The sequence below is a fragment of the Orbicella franksi genome, chromosome 8 (assembly GCF_964199315.1).
Source record: "Orbicella franksi chromosome 8, jaOrbFran1.1, whole genome shotgun sequence".
In the NCBI taxonomy this organism is placed as follows: Eukaryota; Metazoa; Cnidaria; class Anthozoa; order Scleractinia; family Merulinidae; genus Orbicella; species Orbicella franksi.
In genome coordinates this window covers 5481843-5502381 of record NC_138152.1, presented here as the reverse complement: position 1 = coordinate 5502381, position 20539 = coordinate 5481843, and the positions used below count along the sequence as shown (strand labels likewise).

At 42.1% G+C, this 20539-nt stretch overlaps 2 protein-coding genes across 3 annotated transcripts; both read right to left on the bottom strand.

Annotated features, from left to right (window-relative positions):
• Window positions 1-732: 732 nt before the first annotated feature.
• LOC145494669 (protein mono-ADP-ribosyltransferase PARP15-like) lies at window positions 733-7533 on the bottom strand. Of its 2 annotated transcripts, none has more exons than XM_081474212.1 (4): window positions 4686-7533; window positions 3778-4085; window positions 2053-2370; window positions 733-1374 (listed from the first exon to the last, which is right to left on the bottom strand). In XM_081474212.1, the coding sequence occupies exons 2-4, from the start codon at window positions 4040-4042 to the stop codon at window positions 1097-1099; spliced, it is 861 nt and encodes a 286-aa protein (XP_081330338.1). In that variant the 5' UTR covers window positions 4043-4085; window positions 4686-7533; the 3' UTR covers window positions 733-1096. The 2 variants fall into 2 exon arrangements, with proteins under 2 accessions (XP_081330338.1, XP_081330339.1); XM_081474213.1 differs by lacking the exon at window positions 4686-7533 and adding an exon at window positions 4512-4667.
• LOC145494657 (protein mono-ADP-ribosyltransferase PARP14-like) lies at window positions 7528-20060 on the bottom strand. The gene is made up of 9 exons (XM_081474193.1): window positions 19966-20060; window positions 19514-19589; window positions 17069-18406; window positions 16172-16405; window positions 13486-15236; window positions 11707-11880; window positions 9322-11350; window positions 8415-8729; window positions 7528-8048 (listed from the first exon to the last, which is right to left on the bottom strand). The coding sequence occupies exons 2-9, from the start codon at window positions 19533-19535 to the stop codon at window positions 7771-7773; spliced, it is 6141 nt and encodes a 2046-aa protein (XP_081330319.1). The 5' UTR covers window positions 19536-19589; window positions 19966-20060; the 3' UTR covers window positions 7528-7770.
• Between the last annotated feature and the right edge of the window lie 479 nt (window positions 20061-20539).

The window sequence follows — 20539 nt, the reverse complement described above, 5'->3', positions numbered from 1 at the left end:
AATACAAAAAATTGGTTACATTGCCTGACATGGGTAGAAAGGTCTATTGGTGTTTTTGGAGAAACAGGAAGTGATACGTTCGTCGTTCCCGGGGGGGGGGGTATCCATGTTCACTTGATCCCTTAAAAACTTAACTTCTTCTCCCTTGTTCCCTAATATTAAAGTCCATTGTTGCCTAAACGTTTTCTCAAAGTTCCCTTTAATAGTAGAGATCAGATATCTCTTGTTCCCCACAGCAAGAGAATATGATCTGCCTAAAGTTAATCCCAAAAATACCCTTGAAAATACCCTTGCTCCCTTGAAATATCGTCATGTTCCCGTTGTTCTCCAAAACCTCTGCGAGACCCTCCCCCTCATCGCCGAGTGAAAGCGTCTACGTAAATGGCTACCTTCTGCTAGAATTGACAGAACCCAGATGAAAAAGTTTTTGTCACAAGGAGCCGAGAGAGCACTTGCATCCAGGGCTTTTTCTCGTAACACTGAAGTTGGCATTTACTGTGCCAGGATTTATTTAGTTGATGAAGGTTTAATTTTAAAAAAATCCCTTCCTCGTCCCCAGACGCCGCACTCCTAAGAGTTTTGGTGGGCGGCTTCTAGCGAGGGAAATGCAAAACCAATTAGGGCTGTGATGTGAGACTTTTAGGGACGGACAATTATTCTTTTTGAGGGAGTGGGGTCAGGGCTTTCAGTTGCCTGTTGTCTACAGGAGAGAACAACAGAACATTTTGTATCTGTATCATAAAACAACAAATTTTAATAAAAGTTACAAGTTGCACGTTAATTAAATATTTTTACATTCAGAGTTTACTTAGCTAATATCCGCTTAACCCACAAAAAGCAAAAATAATAATCTAAGGCAGGGTGAAGTGAAGAATAAATATCAGAAATTCATTTAGACAAATTTGGGTATACATTAAACGAATCTGAACCGTGTAGTATAACTGGAAGGTGTTCAAAGATGCTTGAGCTCTCTCCACGTACGACTCGTGGATACCTCGCGTGACTCGTGGTGTCCTCGCGTGCCTTGCAAAACTGCATGTGTGCCGTGCAATTTATTTCCAGGAGCCGCTTTTGTATCAAGACTAGTTGAATGAGATCACTGAAAGGTTATAAGGTATTCTGGGTAGCACTGATTATCAAAGAAAACAACAAAGATATTAGGACTTTCACACTGATCTACAACAGAGTCGTACAGCACTTCTGGCCTGGAAGGATCTTTTGGTGGAGGTACAATCAAATCAAAGTCTCCATCGCAATACTGACCAACCAGGACCCGCGCGAGGTACATGTAGCGATTTCCACCTGGAACCCCTGCAAATCGAACTGAATAAGAAGCATCTTTTGCAAAATACACACCACGTCCAAGAATTCCACCTGCAAAAGTAATCCAGACAATAACTTACAAACTTTAGAAAAACATCTGTACTGCTTTAAAAGCTAAAGAGCTGGCTCCAACAGCAATTTGATACCATAACCTCGTCTGTGAAACTCACTTTTTTACCCCCATGTAATTTCTAAGAAAGGTTACGTCTACATACGAGCCAGTGGCTCATCAGTAAAGTGGCATTATACCCAGGAACGTCAACACAATGTCTCCAGCCAAATCTGGAGCACCGGATCCAGAGTAGAGCACACAAACCATGAGGCCACTGGGCCTGCACCCAGTTTTAAGAAAACTGGACTGGCCACCATTTTAAGGTTTGTATCAATGCCACCATGTCTTTTGGATCATACATAAGTTAATTTATTTCATGTCCTCTGGGTCTTTCAGTGAAATATATAACAAGATAAAAGGATATAGGGTAAAACAAAACACAATAAAATTAGTCATATGTAACTTAAAATAGTCAGCAGTATAATGTAAAGTAAATTGGTCAAACGTAACAAGCTTAATATGTTTTGGGAGAGGCAAGTACAAATAACTGTTATTTTGAAGGCCTGTCTCACACAAAGGGGAATATACGCTGAAATATACCTCTACACATTATTATCAGAATTTAAATGGACATTCTTGCTATTGGTCGTGCTAAATACTAATTCCCTGCAACTCACCATGGAGTCTACAGAAGCTCCGGTTAAAACCTTGTGCATTGATACGGCTGATATTTTCTCCTCTGGTTCCATGGAAGAGTTGTCGTTCACCCTCAACTCCTCCATTGTCTTGGCTCATTTTCAATTTTTTCAACATGTAAGTCTGATACAGATGAGGATTTTGTATTCGTTCAATTTTCTGGACATTTAGTGCACTTGCAGTGGCTTGCAACTTGTCCATGACATCTTGATACTCTGAGGAGTCTGAGGAGAGCTGTACTGTGTGCACAGTTGTGTTAGGGTGTGGCATTGGTGTCCAATTCTCAGGAAAAATAAATCCTGGTTCAGCGTAAAAAATGGTAAATTATGATATTAAATATTAATATCATCTTTATCTTGTGTATCTTCCTCGTAGTACCCAGCTAACATTAACTAAGTAGGCTGAAATAGTGTGTATATAATATTTAATTTCGAAAATCATTTTTGACAATAAAGTAGAAATTCCCTTTATGGCCACCTCTTTAACACAGTCACCTCGTTGTTACGGCCACTTTTTTGTCCCAGAAAAATGCCCATACAATTTTTATAAGGAAACCCCATGAATACATGCAGTCAACCCATTAATTCAGGGTGGCAACAAAACAAATAATGGGAAACAAAATTAAAAAATACTCTTTTCTATTCAAAGTGCCTCACATTTCATGTCATTATTTCCATGGTTATGAAAGGACTACCTCTTGAGATATCTAAACCTAAATTAATTAGAACATGGTCATCAGTACAAATTTATCACATACATATAAATATTTTAGCTTGTAGGATGCTGTCTTGTAGTCATGACATTATTTGATACCTGCATGCATATCACTCAGTGTGAGATTAAGGGTTTAGAGGCAGGGGGAACGGAAGGCTATCCCGTCTCTGCCAAAATATATTTTTCTATCAGCCCAAACCCTGGGGGGAACTCCCATATATGGGGGTGCTTGTCATACCTTTAAGGGATTAAAAAAGTGGATTTCATATCTCTTAGGGTCTTCAGCCTCAAAAGGTCCACAGCAGGAGCTTTTGCAGTGCATGTTAGGCATTACGCAAAAAAAAATATTACAGGGTATAATGTGTTGTTTTAGAATTGGTACCTCTTAGGGTTGAAAACAATTTCAAGCCACACCCACAAAGCATTCAAAGCAGGATCTTGGGACTTCTTAGAGATCTTTCCAAAATTTCCAACGAGAACCCTCGTCCTTTTTCATGTGGGAGTCCGCTGACCTCCCCCCGCTCCCCAACCCAAACGATTAATGTAGGCACAGATTACCAAGACGGTGTGCATTACCAATGACTATTACCAGTACAAATATTAAAAAATGATTTCCAGTCCGTACTGCGCAGTCTCAGCACCCTAATGTTTGTAAGCATTATGTCTCACTTGATGGAATGCAAATCAACATTATTTGTTGCAAACCACATACCTTATCTTTGAAGCCTTTCAAATTCTTTTTCCAACCGTTTCATTGATTTTTATGGCTGCGAAGTTCATTCATCAAGTGATACGAGACAGAGCAAAACATAAAGCTTCACATCCATAATGGCGGTTGACATGAAACTTTAAATTTACTTCACGTAATTAGACGCAAAATGTTACATTTTATGATGTCTTACATGAACCAACACAAAAAACGTAAACAAACTCTCGAGAGTGTGCAGTACGGATTGAAAATAATCTTTAATCACAATAACAATCACAATAACCTGCAGGTTGATCAGAGGATCTCAACCACTTCCTGGTTAGTATTATGTGTTCACCAGTCTGCTGCCCCTGGCCAGTTTTAGTCATCAGATCAATAATAAACACTTCTCCATGTAGGCTTACGTCTACTCTGGGTTCATCTTTGTAGTATGCCATCTCAATCTTTTCCTTTGTTTCCTGATCACATAATATTTTAGTCCCATGTCTTTCATAACTCCATTCTGTGTTCGCTAAATCTGGACCGGTATGTTGTCCTCCACCAAGCATAATGTTGAAAGCTTAACCGAGTACACTCGAATTAATTTGTTACCTGCAATAGCACGTAATTATATTACACATGTATATCATTCATTCCAATTACAACGAAAACATACATTAGAATATACATCAGAGCATTTGATTTCGAGCCGGAAGGGATACTTCGATTCGGTTCGAAGCTAAGTTTATGCTAAGAAACGGGGAAAATTTACTAGTGTTTATTGAATGTCGGAAACTGTCGGACATTTAGGTGCGGAGGCTAAAATGAAAATTCTACGTGTATCGCAACGTTTTAGCATTCGATCATGGACTAAAAATAACAACTCTGTATAGTTGTTTACATCCCTGACATCCCTTTGTCCTGCCTAAATAAAATGTCACGCAAACTCAGAGCGATAGCCAGTGTATAAACAACAAAACATAGCGAGGTGGCTGAGGAGTGTTAAGGAATACATGAGACAAACCCAGAACTACATACGTAAGTTAGATGATATCTTCATGTCCTTATATTATACTGTGCTGTAGAACGATCTAGGTGAGGTATCATTCACGAATCACGCAAGCCCGTGTCAAAAACCACACACCACCAAACAGGCACGGAAATACGTTGTTATTGAGTAGAAACCTAACCTAAAAAAAAGTAGTGGCTTACCTTCAGGTAAGAAGAAATAAAACCCCGAGGGATCGGCTACACGTAGGCTATGAGGGATCAGGCAATCAAGGAAGTGCATGCCACCACATGAAGCTTATTTTTTTGGTGCCACGTGACCTGACATCATGGGTGATAACGCTGGTCATGCAGTGTGTTCACGTGACGTCATCAAATTCTCAAATCCAAAACTAAAGTCATCCTCATCAGGAAATAAAAGGGCTAAAAAGCTAAAATTACAATTAAACGTAAACTTACAATGATTTTAAAATGCTAAAATTACAACTTAATATACATTTATCTCGTGATATTTAGCCATTTTAGGAGTTAAAATATTAGGAAAGTGCTTGTGTAAATGCTTTTTGGTTCTGTTCAGATAATCAGACAACTAGATAACCAAAGTAAGTTTTCCGGCCGCGATATTGGAGGACTAAGGAGGTCCACCAACATGGCGGGGGGCTCTATAATTTTGCGCGGAACATTTCGACGAATATCTCAACTTTGGGACAACGCACACAGCTTAAACTTGGAGAAATTTCTCCTTTATTCACTTTCTATAATATCACAATCTTTATTGCGTAACAATGCACACACTACCAGATCCCGCTCGTCCCGCGCCCGCTTTTTCGACCTTCGCCACTGACCGAGAGCCTGGAGTGAGCTAGAACACCTTATTCCCGTAGATCTACTCACTCCTGGGTTCCCTGTACGTGAACCTTCCTCTTTTTAACCTCAACGCTTTGGGCTGGATTAATGACATCATAAAGTCAAGTGAACTTTCTTGCCGAAACATTAGCTTAACAGAAGTGATCTTTACTTTGAGTGCTTATCCCCTGGGGAGGGTACTCCCATATAGAAAGGTCGGGAGTTAAAAAAAAAGTGGTTTTGGTACCTCTCAGGGTGTTCAGCCTCAAAAGCCCCACGGCCGGAGCTTTCGCGGTACCTCTTAGGGTATTGAGTTGAAAAAAATATGCCAGGGGATGTGTTGTTTTAGAATTGGTACCTCTTTAGTCTCCTTCGCAACCGTTATTAGGGTCGTCACGCAACGCTCCTCCCCACTAACGGGTTAGTGGGGAGGAGCATTGCGTGACGACCCTAATAACGGCTGCGAAGGAGACTAGTACCTCTTAGGGGTGAAAAAATTTTCCGATGAGCACCCCGGTCCCTTGTATATGGGAGTTTCCCCCGGTGCTTATCGTGTTTAAATACAGAATAAGATAATGGCGACTTTTAGGCTAATAAAGAGAAGGCATGCATTGATGCATTTTCTAGCGAGCTTGACAATGTGACACGTAGGAACCCGTTGGAAATCCATTTCCTCCTGAAACGACTTCAGAGATGTGTCCGAGAGGCCATTACCGTACATCTATATAATTCTTTGGGTCCGAATTGTAACAGTTGCACCAACGATGACACTGATTCTTAACCCATTTTCACTCTCAAACTTATTTAAGTCGTTCCTGGAATTTGGTTACTATTCTGATCATGTGTTCCGTAAAATATTTACTCCGATGAATGTAGAACAGAAACACCAGTTCAAGTTAATTTCATGTTCAATAACATTCCAATCCTAACATTCACATCTAAAAAAAAATTACATGTCGAAGTCCTCCTAAGTACCTTATTATGAATTATTCAAATTTTACATACGCTACTTAAATTAAAACGCATTGAAGGAAAAATTACATCCTAACAATGGAAGCTTCACGGGAGAGAGGTGCTAACATTTCAACACGGGGTTAATTAACGCGACTTATTACGCAAAGGGACAACACAAGGTGTAAAAATCTCAGCTGCAAACCAGTTCGTGGAATTGTCCCATAACGCAGGGGTCTAGCGAAGCAATCCTGCCACATCGAGGGTTCTTCACGGTGAACATGATAGTGACGGATCTCCACCCTGATAGATTTCCCTTCTGCTCCAAGACATTCGTAGAATGCCTTTGTTAGCTTAGCATGGGATGGTATAGCGAAACTGGGACGAAAATAATGGAATTAATCGTGTCTATAACAAAATTCTCGATTGGGATTGGTTCTCCGCGCGTCTATTTGTCACGTAATCGGTGCGCGATCACGTGGGTGTCCAGTTACAGGTATCCAATTTGAACTTTTTGTAATTGGATACCTGTAATTGGATACTCACGCAATTCGCATGCCAATTACGCGCGCTTGTTTTCGCTCAAAAGAAGTTCTCAAAAGACATTTTTAACTCCGAAATTTGTTTTAGACACGATTAATTAGTAATTGGACCTCGTGTCGTACAATTCAGGCCGGGAGTAATCGTGCTCGTAATTTCAAATCGGCCTCGCGCTTCGCGCTCGTCCGATTTTAAGATCATTCGCCCGATTACTGCCTGAATTGTACTCCACTCGGTCCGATTACTATTACTAATCACGAGGCGTTAATTTCCTGTAAGAGAGCAGCTGTTTTTACTTTACATTATGAATATTACCATAAGGGTTAAAGATGAATAAATTTCCGTCATGGCCTCATAACTACAACATTCTTACTGGAGATATAATTCAATGCTAGTTTTTCATAATTTCGCAACCACGGATAACGGAGCCACGGGGGGAGGGGGGTGCTCCCTATAATGTCCTATACGAAGAGGCTCCGCTCAAAAGGGTACCTTTTCACCCTTCAGGTATATAAGAGGGTAAGGATTCCACATGTTGAGGTATATGAAAGGGTAGGGAAATCTATCATCTCGACCCCGGCACAACGTGAATTAGATGAATAATACTTGCTTGTTTGGTTAACATGGTGAAAGGGGGACCTTTTCTGTCAAACGGTATACAAAAGGGTAATATAAGGGGTTCAGTGGACCTCGGGGCGGAGCCCCCCCCCCCCCCCCCCCGTATAAAACTTTGTAGAGTACCCCCTTCCCCAGGAACGGGACAAACGGCCTTTGAAACCACCGTACGCTAAGGAAAAACGCACTTTGAAAAGTGCATAGAAAAAACACTACTCACTACATTTCATTCACTGCTCTCTCCGAATAAACCAGGTAAACTGTGCATAATTAAAATATAACTGATTGAACTACAAACTACTTTTCTACCAAGGATGTCGACGCATAAGGATTTTGCCTACTGCATAGTTATAAGGTATTCAGGGTAGCACTGATTATCATAAAATACAACAAAAATAGACGGGTTTCCTTGATTATTAACCACTGATTCATACAATATCTCAGGTCTTGAATGATTCTTTGGGGGAGGCACTATCATTGAAGAGTTGCCCACACAATACTGCCCGACCAGGACCCGGGCAAGGTACATGTGGCGGCCCCCGACTCCTCCCCTTGCGTAACCAAGTGAGTATTGAGCGTCTCTTGCAAAATACACACCGCGGCCAAAGGCAACTCCTGCAAGGAACAGAAAAAGTGTTTAAAAGGATAACACATTTGTCTGCATATATTCTGCATTGAAATGATTCCAAACTATTCATCTAACAGCATAAGAAAATTTATTACAGAAAAAAAATTACTTAGATACCGATCAGAATAGAGGTAATATGAGTAATTTTTGAGCGAAGACGGATGTTAAGAGCACTACCTCATGTTATCAGCAAGAATAGGGCGGATATTCCTGTAATTCACTGGAGTGAATTGAAATGGAAGGCCTTTTGTTTCTAAATCCGGGATAAGCCCAACGAAAAAGTTAAATAATCGATCCAATGGGGATAGTGAGCTACCCTTCCAGAGTAATGGTGTAACTAACAAACCACTCACCATGAGCCCCACAAAAGCTTCTGTTAAATCCTTGAGTGTTGATATGGCTGACATTTTTAGAATCGGTTCCATGAAACAGCTGCCGTTCACTGTTCCCACCGATGTCTTTGTCCATCTTCTGTTTTCTTACGGTGTAAGACTGATAAAGATGAGGATTCTGAATTCGTTCTATTTTCTGAATACTCACTGCACCAGCGGTAGCTTGGAACTTGCGCTGGACATCCTGGTACTCAGTGGAACTTCGTGAGAGTGGAACCAGGTGCACTGTCATGTTAGCATTTGGCATTGGCGTCCAGTGTTTGGGAAGAGCAATTCCTGAAAACAGAATGGCTACTACGTTAACAAATAGTCTACACAAAAACAGACAAGTCTATCCATTCTAGTTTCCTCTATAATACCCCAGACAAAGATTGACAAACGACTAGGCTGAATATGAATGGGTCCGTGATCGCTAACTCCACTGACACCAAACTAAACCAACGATCTTAGAAACAGGTGACGAAGAACGATGTGACACCGTTCTTTTCCCCTTTAATTCTATCAAATTCTCTGTTTGAAAACTTGCTATAGGGTATCGAGAAAGCTTTGGAAATGGTGTAAGCCGGGGTCGATTCACTTATTTTCAGCATCACCCCCCTTAATTTAAATGGATGTCTAACTGTAAAAACCTTCACCCTTCACCATCTCAACAATTATTGTGGATGAATTGTCTGCGTTACGTGGCAACGTGGTGCGCTGCTCTGCTCTGCTCTGCCCTGCCCTGCTCCACGAGCCTCTGCTCTGCATTGCTTTGCTGTGATCTTACTTTAAGGAGTGTTTTTGCGCGGTTTTCCATTTCAGAGCTGTACTTCTGATGCCAAAATAACAATAATAATAATAACCGGTAACATAATGGACTGTGACTCACCTTCTTCAGCTCCCTTTACCTTCCTCGTCAGTGTAATTTGTTCACCGGTTCGTTGCGCTCGGCCAGTTTTTGCCTTCAAATCGATAGCAAACTGGTCTCCACGTAAAGATACTTGTACTATGGGCTTATCTTTGCTGCTCGCCATCTCAATCTTGGCGTTGGCTTTCCGACCGAAATTCATTTTACTACCATGTATTTCATAACTCCATTCTATGTTCATTGCCACCAGTTGCGCCTGTTCTTCCTCCTGGGTCTTTTTTGTCCTCTCACTTATCTCTTTCCAGATCTCCCCGACCATGCCGGACACTTCAGCCGGTTGACCCCGTACGACAATGCGATCAACATCAGCCTCGACTACAAGTTTGACGTCACGGTCCTCGGCTTTTCTTCTCAGGCTGACAATCTGTTTATGAGAGAGTTGACTAATGACCTCACTTTCGACTTTCTCAGTTGTACAAGCTTCAGAGAAACCTTTCTTCAAAGACTCCACAGCTTTTTCCACTCCAGCTTTTTTCTTGCCAATCACACAAATTCGCACAGAGTGGTCAAGACTTGCTTGTTTTATTGGACTTTTTACACGCATTCTTGGCTGGCCAGCATCTGTCTCATCTGAAGATGAGTCGCTTTCTTCTTCGTCCACATCTTGCATTGAGTCTCTCCGCTGCTCTTGCAAAAATTCTTGGATCATCTGAGCTTGAAATACAACCACTCTCACTTTGCGAACACTCTTACAGCTGCCATTGAAGTTGTTGAGCGCTTGAAACGTTACCTGAGCCGAGTCCGCCGCGGCCAAGCCATATCCGCCGGTACCAACACTTGGAATTGAGATTGATCGAAGGTTGTGTGCATCTGCAACACGAAGACCCTCCTCCAAACATTGCTGAAGATGTTGTTTATCTGAAGATCCCGGAATTATGTGAATGATGTGAGATACTTGTAAGTTCCCGCCACTGGTCATCACAGCTGAGCCCGCGGACTGCTTTCCCAGCTGGCTACACTCTTGCTGCACCTGTTGACCGCTGGCTCTTGCTATTGCTTTGCTCAAGTCACCGGCGTTATTCATGTTCATATCTGCGCTGTTGATATTCAGGATGGCGTCGGTTCTCTCTTGAGTTAGATCACCATTTATGACTTCCACACTAAAGCGGTGATCCTTACCAATGGGTGCAGCCGTGCCTCCACTAGAATACGAGAAGTGCCTCTGGTTCTCCTGCTGAAATGACTGCAGCATTTGAGGTTGGAAGACCACAATCCTAACCTTACGAATGTTGTTGAAACTTCCGCTAAAGTTGCCAAGAGCTTGAAATATCAGGCTAGCTGAGTCTACAGCAGACAAACCGAATGCTCCAGTTCCAATTGCTGGGATAGAAATGGACTGAAGACCTTTTGTTTCTGCAAGACGAAGGCATCTTTCCACGCACTGCTGCAGATGATCCTTTGTCGCAGAGTCTGGGATCATGTGAATGATGTGATGAGCTTTTAAATTCCCTCCACTAGTAATCACCGCTGATCCACCCGACTGCTGTCCCAACTGGTTGCACTCAGCCTCCACTTGAGGACCACTTGCTAGTTTCACTGCCTTGCTCAACGCTCCTGCAGTCTCCATATTCATGTCTTTGCTGGCTATATTCACGATGGCGTCTGTTGTCTCCTGGCACAAGTCACCTTGCAGAACCTCGATATGAACACCCCCCGAAGAGAGTGGGACCCTTCGTCGGAACCTAGAACGAATACTGCTTAACAGCCCCCTCATAGTGTAGGCAGGACGGAATTTGGATTTCAATTTGTCCATCTCTTGTTTGAAGGCAGCAGTTAATGCCTGATCTCCCTGGAACACGATAAATCGAATATCCTGCACGTTAGAATAAGGATTGTTTTGGCAAAAGCTGATCGTTTCTTCTAACATGATTCTCGAGGCTGCATCTCGTGGGAAGCCGAGTTTTCCAGTGCCTATGACAGGAAATGCAATGGACCTCGCTCCAAGCTCTTCCCCCTTCTGCAGAGACTTTTGGACGATGGCCCGTAGAGTCTAAAGTAAAAAGGAATGGCAAAAATTGACTGAACAGTAACTCTCCACCAATAAATTTTCAGGCAAAGAAATCGAGGGGTTTTTTTATTTCGTCGCGGGATTGAATTTGTATCGGTCTCGATCTTCCCCAAACGGTAACTAGCTTTGCTCATTTTTGTTCTTTCCATTGGTATTTTACTACCTTGAAATATTGGGAGAACCAAAGAAAGCTGTGGAAACACTCGCCTGCATGTTCATTCCCCCTAACATTTTATCGTGTTTTCATAACGCCATGGAAACACGTAAAGTGTTTCCTACTTCTTAAATGTTACTTCAAGGTAAAGAAAGAGCACTATTCATTCGGTAAATATACCTACCACGTCCCCTTGGCCACCCTGCCACTGGCAACAGTTTGTGTGGATCACTTGCTTGGTCAAAGGTAAACCGGAATTAACAGTAATGTCTCCAACGTTTGGATTTGTCATTGCAGGAACACCAGCATTGACTATCGCTTGACAGGATGCTCCGACCGAACTGACCAATACGTCAACCTGCAATTCCGGTTTAAAAAATTAATTCGTGAAGAATAAACAGTAAAAAAAATACACAACATTTATTAGTTAGCACTGAGAGCGCGGAGAAAATCCAGCAATTCCCCCGCGGGTTTGGGGAGGGTGAGATAACGATCAAGCGCCTTATATTAGACTTATCGGCTGAGCGACTTACAAATCCCAGTGACGTTGGGATCCCAGTGCCTTCAAGCTAGAAGGTTATCGCTACAGACGATCTACATCAATCGTTCTAAACAGAAGCTGATGACCAACGTAATTAAACACGACATGCCGTAACTATTATTCCCCTGGGGGAAGGCTACTCCCAGAAAAATTGGGTGGGTGTGTGCGGACCGCTTCCCAAAACTCTTGCCCCAATCAAGACCAAAATCTGCGATTTTCCGTACCCAAACCTGACCAAACATTCGATAGCCTATTTAATTAAGACCTCACACTTAAATCAATACCCTCTTTCAGACCTGCCTTATAATTAGTTTCCTAGCTCAGACCGATGTTGAAGGCATTGTGAAGGGTTGTAAAGAACAAACCTTAATATAGAGCGGTTTTCAATTGAGTGTCGTAAAATCAAAATCAAAATAATCGCTCTAGCCAATCACAAAGGACATAGACAATACAGTAAACCAATCAAAACTCCAAGTAATTACATGTAACTGACGCAATTCAAAGCGCGGGAAAACGAGTGCGCACGAGTCACGATTCGGTTTGGTTTTACTTCTGATTGGATGAAAAATTGGCGCGAGTTTTTTAAGCCAATCGTGTGGCGGAGTGCAAAACCAATCACTTTTCGACAGTCAAGTGAAAACCGCTCTATGTAGGAAAACAAAGACCGTAACAAGAGAGTGCGCTATTTATGTAAAATTCAATTTTGGTTGAAGAGCCAGTTAGTTTTAGTTGATGAAGAACGAAAAACAATCAAAGAAGTGTAGTTGATTAATGTATTGTGCACTAAAGTACAGCTTACAAACGTTTGCCAGGTCTTACTCTAAATGGGATTAATTGAGTGACAGACAGTTAGGAAATAAGGATTTTCCTGAAATCTGACGAGCTGCAACTGAATTAAAAAGTCGAGGTCGTGAACTTCCGGGTAGCTGTCGTGATTGATGGCTCGCTGACAACTAATCAACTCTAAGAATCGGGCAACCTGGCCTGGGGGGACTCCCAAATGAAAAGGTCGGGGTTGCTCGTCGTCTCGATTAGGGGTATGAATCAAGGATTTTGGTCTCTTTTTGGTCTTCATGACAAAACGCCACTCTTTTTAGCTGTCAAAGTACTTTTCAGCTGCAAGGTTGACTCGAAGAAATAATAGTTAAAAAACGCTCTTATTTCCATTTTTGGGCTCGATTTCCACCGGTCTCTCTATTCCGGTCCACTAGTGCGGGCTTCTTTCCTGAACGGCGGTTGTTAATCGAGAATATTCTGTTTCAAGTGGTTTCTTTTAGGGGACAAATAGCGAATGAGCCACGCCCAGATTAGTCTCCTATATATAAGGGCGTGATTCAAATTTTTCCACGAGCATCCCCGACCATATTATAAGGGAGTCCCTGGGTACTGAAAAGAGATCAAGCAGTTTCGCTGTACACTCACCTTCTCCATCTCAATGTTTCCAGGTTTCCATGATATCTTGTGGCCTTGAGTCATCACCAAGGTAGACGCATCAGAACCGCTCACAGCAGCGTCGTCGTCACCTTCATCATCAACATCACTGTCATCATCGTCACTTCCAGACGAAGCAGAATCTACAGCCGCTGCTTGGCTGCGCGAGTCATCCCACCTTTGGCCAAAATTCTTGACTTGAATCGCACAGCTATGGTCCTTTTCCACTGATTTAACAAGACGATCTCCTTTACCACTGTCAAAGAACTTCCGAAGGCCTGGCTGTTTCACGTCAAATGTTTCAGACGCAGTGTCCTTTATGAGAGCGCCAAGCTTCTTTCTCGCACGAATCAAGCCTTCTTTGTTTCCAGAAATGTCAAAATCATCATCGCCTTTTCCTTTGTTAATCTTCACTTCAAAATCTTTCAGTTGATTTTCAATGGAGCGTAAATCTTCCTGACAAAGCTCGGCAACATACCTTCTGACAATCTGAGACGAGCATACAAAACGTTCATTCCTGATGCAGTTGCTCTCTAAAAACGTATTGAGCTTCTTCATCACCTCTATGACGTCATCCCGGAACCCAGCCACGTAGGTGTCATTCCAGTTGTTCCTATGGATACGGACAGATGTTTCAGTGTTGATTTCGTCACACAACCTGCGCCATTCTGCTGATTTCAATAAGTATTTGCTCTTATCATCCACTTGGACTTTTTCTTCCAACATCAGCTTGTTCACGAGCCTTGCGGCATTGTCCGCATGCGCAGCTGACGTCCCCACGATCTTGGCGTCTTTGTCAATGACGAACACTGCCTCCACATTGTTGTTTTCCAACTCACATTTCACTTTCTTTAACCCTTCGTCCGAGCCTAAAACTTCTAAGATGCGGTCGGATAGAGTCAAAGTCTTTTCAACCATGTCGGACATTTGTTTGTAAAACTTCATAGTTGCTTCTGTAAACTGTGGCTGAGGGCCTTCAAAATAGATTTCTTCACCTTCAGTGTCCAACTTTATCTCCAGCTCCTTGTTCTTCTCTTGAAGTTTCTCCACAAACTTGATCTTCTTCAACAGAATTAAGCGTTCCTCAGGAACGTTTGGTACTTTTTTCTTCAGGTAAGTTTTTCTGGTCTCCTCCCGGTATATCTCCTCCAATTTTGATTTCAACTTCTCTTCATAATCTTTCACATCTGAGCTCAGGGAAACAATTCTGGCAACAAAAGAATCATCGATAAGTTTGACCAGCGGAGGATCTACTCCCAAGCAGGCGAGAATAGTGGATAACTGTGACACCACGGCTCCCCAGAAATCTTTGTTGACTTGAACGTCGTGCTTCGCAAATTTGCCGAAGTAATTTTGTACTTCATCAATGCACTCGGACTGCCACGAATCACTGTCGTCTCCTCCCTGGTACACTATTACAGCCATTTTGTTGTTCGGTTTCCAGGTAATTTCACTCTTCTTCGCTGCCAGGGAATTTTTCAGCTTATCATGAAATACTGAAGTGGTGACGAATTCCATTACATCCGGGTCTACAGCTATGTGCAACTGCTGCGAATTCGCTTTGGACTGCTGGCTGACTTGAGTTTGTTCGGTACTGTCTGAGGTAGCCGCCAGTCCAGCTGAATCGTCTGGCACGTCATCCTCCTCACTTTCGAAAAACTCATTGTAGATTCTGATTGACAGTTGCGTTTGATTTAAGACATGTGGTTTTTCTCCCTGTCTGGCTAAAACTCTTTCCATATCTGTAAACGAAAAAATAAAATCTCTATACTCGAAGAACCGTACAATGACTACAATAAATGGAAATTAAATAGCTTAGAAACATGATTCCTTTTAATTTTTCCGGCGGCTTCCCTCCAGAACCGCAAATACAGTCTAACCTCCCGTAAGCGACTACAAAAAATGTCAAGTCTAGGTGGTCGCTTAAGGGAGGTGGTCGCCTACAAGAGCTTTGACCATATTGGGTCAAAATTTTGCCTCATTGGCATATGGTAACTGCAGAGACTTACCCCATGTTTTAATTGTTTTATTCATGTGAAAATCAATTTCGAGAAAAAAAATAGTATTCCCCATTGAGAAATTCCCGTCTCTTGAACTACCCAGGAATGCGATAATATAATGTTTAACACAACACCTTATGCTCCATTGTCTGTCTGATGGTCGCTTACAGAAGGTTAAAAACAAAAGAAAGTTTTAAACGTTTAGCTCTGAAAGTGGTGGCGGTCGCTTACGAGAGGTGGTCGCTGAAAGAAGGTTCCGAATATAGTGATTTGACTTGGAAACTTTTGGTATTTTGGAAAACTGGTCGCTGAGGAGAGGTGGTCGCTTACGAGAGGTGCTCGCAAGCGCTAACAGAGGTTCGACTGTAAGCAAAAACAAAAGGGAGGGGGAAGTTTTGGAATGAAATTTGTAGTTGAGGCTATCCCATGGCCAAATTGAAGCCAAGACCGTTTGCAATCTTTCTTTCTCTCCTAGAGATTGGCACAAGATATGGGCGCGCCAAGCACTTTCGTCTACAACCGGCCCCTTTGCGTTTGCCTTCGCAGATAGACCCTCGTCGGACCCTGAGAGGAATGTCCGGCTGCTAGCAGTCTGCATGGGCTCTGAATATCCTGTCTAAAGAGCTGTCAACAAAAGGCTGCTAACCGGAGCCGTTAGTTACAATTGCGTTACAAACCTTTTGAATCTTCAAACACAACCACAGCTCTACCACTGTTAGGTACAAAATGTACGCTTTCCACAGGACCCCCACTGTTTCTTCGACTTTCGAAGTGTAGTTCAATGGCATCATGGGTAGTATTATCCGAAATGCCGCTGACGACAATGCTTGAACAGACAGCAACTTGTTCGATGGTAACCTTTGCTGAATTTAAGCCTCTTTTTTCGCCTTTTGTCTTAATTCTACTAAAATCTAATATGAATAAAAACATAAGTAAATTCATGACGCCTTCCCATGTAAAACCAACTGAAGCTAATTTACAGTACAACTACAATGGACCTTTTTCGCATGGGTGGTTTGTTGCCCCATTTCAGACCATGTGATGATCAGACTCATGAGAATTCTTGCTTTCAAGTTTTCAAATAGCCCTGTGTATACGAATGAATAATTTTTAGATGGATAAAAGAAAAATTCTCTAGAGAATATCACGTGGTCTGTGATGGGAAAACATACCACCCAAGCTAAAAGGGTCTATTGTAAGAAACAAACAAACTTCAGAAAACTCATTGACTATAATAACATTGGAGACTTATAGGAGAGTTTTCCCCTAGTATATCATACTTTAGTATTCAGAAACACAATTTTTCACAAAATAGTGATGTTGCTGTACTTCGTGCTCGTTGCTGAAATATTTCCATGCGCGGGAGAACCTTATGGAAAAACAACATTGACCAATGTTGATTTCACTGCAGCGGAAATTGAATTGAAATCAGCTTAAAATTCCAACTCCTATTTCAAGGTTAGACCCTATTGGACTCAAAAGATGGCGGGTTGAAATAGGCTGACAGTAAGAAAAATAACGATACAGAAGATATCTCCAAATGAACTGTGAAATAACAACTCAACTTGACTAACCTGTTATGTCGTTGGCCATTGTGACCAGGGCTTTGTCGTTTCTCAGCGTTACTTCCTTCACCTCTTCACCGCTCATAACTTCGATGAAGTTCGTCACGCATTCTTCAGTCGTTGACCCACTCAGTCCACAAACGAGTAACTGATTCCGTTCAAATCGAGACTGCTCTTTTACATTTGATCCAGCCTGACCGGAGTTCTGGTCACCACTCTCTGTGGCACTCGACAAGCTCTGCGCACGTCTCATTCCTCCCTGACCACGCCCTCTGTTGCCATTATTTCGAGGCCTCCCGCGGTTTCTTTGACCGCGTCTGTTTGGATCATCTCCCCCAAATGGACCTAGTAGAGAGTCGTTATCAGCACTGCGTTTCACCGCACTACCGTCAGAAGTCCTTCGTTGATTCTGTTGGCTGGCTCCACCTCTCTCTGGATAACGCTGCCTTGGGTTGAATTGAGGCTGAGAATCGCCATAACAAAACTGATCGCCATGCTGGAAACTTTCGCCAGGTGTCTGATAATTACTACCTCTTCCCCTGCAGCCTCGACCCCTGTTCTTTGGCTTCGGTTTCGGTGGATGTCCTCGACCACCGCGGTTTCCATGTCCTCGTTGAGGCTGGAAGTTGTCGTCGCCACCAAATCCACATCCTTGAGACAATCCCACATCATTATCTCTGAATCCTTGGTAGTCACTTTGTCCCTGTGCAAAACCGCCTCTGGAACCTCCCCTTGGTGCTCCTCTTGACCTTCCCCTGTACCCTCCTCTTTGCTTTGCATTTTGGCCTCGATTACCTTGGTAACCGCCCCTGTTTTCCGCCCTGGTATCGTCAAAGCTATCTCTTCTCAAGTCTTGTATCTCTCCATGTTCCTTGGGCATGTCATTGTCGCTTCTAATCCTATTTCTCCTCTTTTTTCCTCGGAAATTCCTCGGCTGATCAGTTCTTCTAGAACTCGTTTCCTCTACAGTACCTGTCAAGGGCTTGACTGTCGGTGGGCTTTCGAATATGTCCAGTGGATTTTCCATATCTTGAAATTCCTGTAGCCGCTGGCTTGCTATTTCAACGTTTCCCTTGACGTCATCGCGATTTAGAACTCTTCTGATCAGGACTGGTGGCAAACAGCTGAAAATTTCCACAAGCTTTTTCAGTTTTTCGTCCATCTCCTCGGGGTCTTCGTCTTGTACGTTCTTGCCAGTAACAGATGACGACTCCGCTGTCAAATTATTTTTAGCCTTCTCTTCCCCATTGTCATCTTCTGACTCAACAAAGCGACTGACATCAAAATCATCTTCCTCTTCTTCGAAATCTTCGTCTTGTTCTTCCACTTCTTCTTCATATTCATCCTCTGTAAATCAAAGTTCATTAAATGATATTTTGGAACGTCATGGTCACTCATACACATTATAAGAGTGATGAACAAAATTGACTTCAATCGAAGGAAAGGTAACGTTTGACTAGAACTAAAAACTAATCCGGATATTTGAGATAAGCGAAAATTGATACAAAATTCCAATAATAAACGTGAAATATAGACACGTCATTCGTAGCCTGATTCTCACACGGTCCAGGTCATTCGCAGCCACGCACAGAAAGAGTGCATGGCCGCGAGAGACCTGGACCGTCTGAGAATTCGTGACTGAGTTCGTTTAGAAATCCCGAAGGACAAAGGGATCCCACGCGTTAGACTGTGTCTCTTTCATATCGGCGCTCGATCTGTCAAAGAGTTGGCCGTTCGGCCATTATGTTTTGGTTTTCATTGTGCTATAATCCCGTAGAACAGTGCCGTCTGTCTGTTTATCAGTCAATTTTTCGGTCTTAAGATAATTACGATTGTGATGTGACATACAGTCAGTGTGTTCATGAATAAATATTTTTGGAGATATTCAGCAGTACTCGAGGTACTAGATTTATTTAGTGCATTCTGCTGTTTCCCAGTATCAGGTTCATTTTGGATGTTTTAGCCCTCACCTAATGAAGCAAAAATGATAGCAATTGCAGAAAAGAAAAATTTGGTGTACGATATCACATTACTTCCGCCTTGGGAAATAAATTTCCCCTCCACAAACAGGGGGATTACCCTTTAACGGCGGCGACAAAACAACGTTATTTAAATAGACTGAAAGGGACAACTAAAATTGACAACAAGCATTGAGTGATTTTCAAATTTTAAACATTTATTCCACGCAGAACGTTGCATCCATTACGGGAACTGGGTAGCTCTTGAATGTATCTTTGATTGCAACGAAAACATGATGAATATATGATACAGAACTGACCGAAACTAGCTAAATAAATCGCTTTTCCCGCTAATAATAGTTTAGTAAGCCATACAGTAAAATCAAAAGTAATATCTAACTAAACATTCTCTCACAACACCACTGTCGAATAATTCTATCGCATGGCTAAACACATAACTACATTTTTACCTGATCTTCGAATTTCACTCACTTACCATGATAGAAAGAGTTGTCCATCGCCGATGTAACTGTTAAAATCTCGCTCCAGTGGCTTTGAAACCGGAGGAAGTTCTAAATGGAAGCGTGGTGTTACATGTTAGTAACTTTATAGAAAGTGAAACGTATCATATTCACTTATTTCAGCTACATTTGAAGAACTTCATATTTATAATCCACCTTAATGCCAAAAATCGAAATCAACGTGCAGCCCTCGCCAATAGTTTTCCTGGAAGGATTACCGGACAAATAGCTACGGCTTCATGAGTCTAAATTACTTCTGCAGGCGTGTAAGTGAACCTAGTAAGCGCATATAATATATTTGTTACAGAGGAAACAAATTCATCGACTTCGTTCATAAACAAACCTAAACGAAAACACTGAGTCAACACAAGGCGACTTGATCATGAAGTTAGGCTAAAATCATCCTTACAGATCCTTAATAACTTACCTCTGATCTGTATAAACTTGCAACTGGTCGGTTTCAATGCTTCTTACGAAAGATAAACCAACATGGAATTTGCCGTGTTGCGGTTTCACTTTGGTGTTTTGAATGAAATTATCGTCTTCTTCCGGTTTTCTAGGAAAAATATCAGGAGAAAGAGAGACTGGGAACGAGCCAAATCACAACGGCGACAAGCGACTTCCGCTTCCCATCTGATCAAGAATAACCTGTCTTTCTGGTATATTCACGGTATATTAGACGCAGTATGAGCCTAAAAGAATGACAAAGTTAAGAACAAATTTACTTTCTGTTTTTTTTTTTTTACTGATTTAGGGAAAGCGGCTGAAATTGGTAAAAGCTACTGGCTGAACTGAAGGGGACAATCTCTATCTCATCAACCTCCCTTCCCCGAGAATAAAATTGAAATAGCGGGGTCTTTGTTCACAATATTTACCTTATTGACATAAACGCTTCAATCTTTGAATGTTGAGAGGGTATGGAACGAAGAACTTCGGACACTCTTCGGAGCCCGATGTATTAATCACTTGTTGCGTGACGCGTGTTCAAAAACTAAACTTTT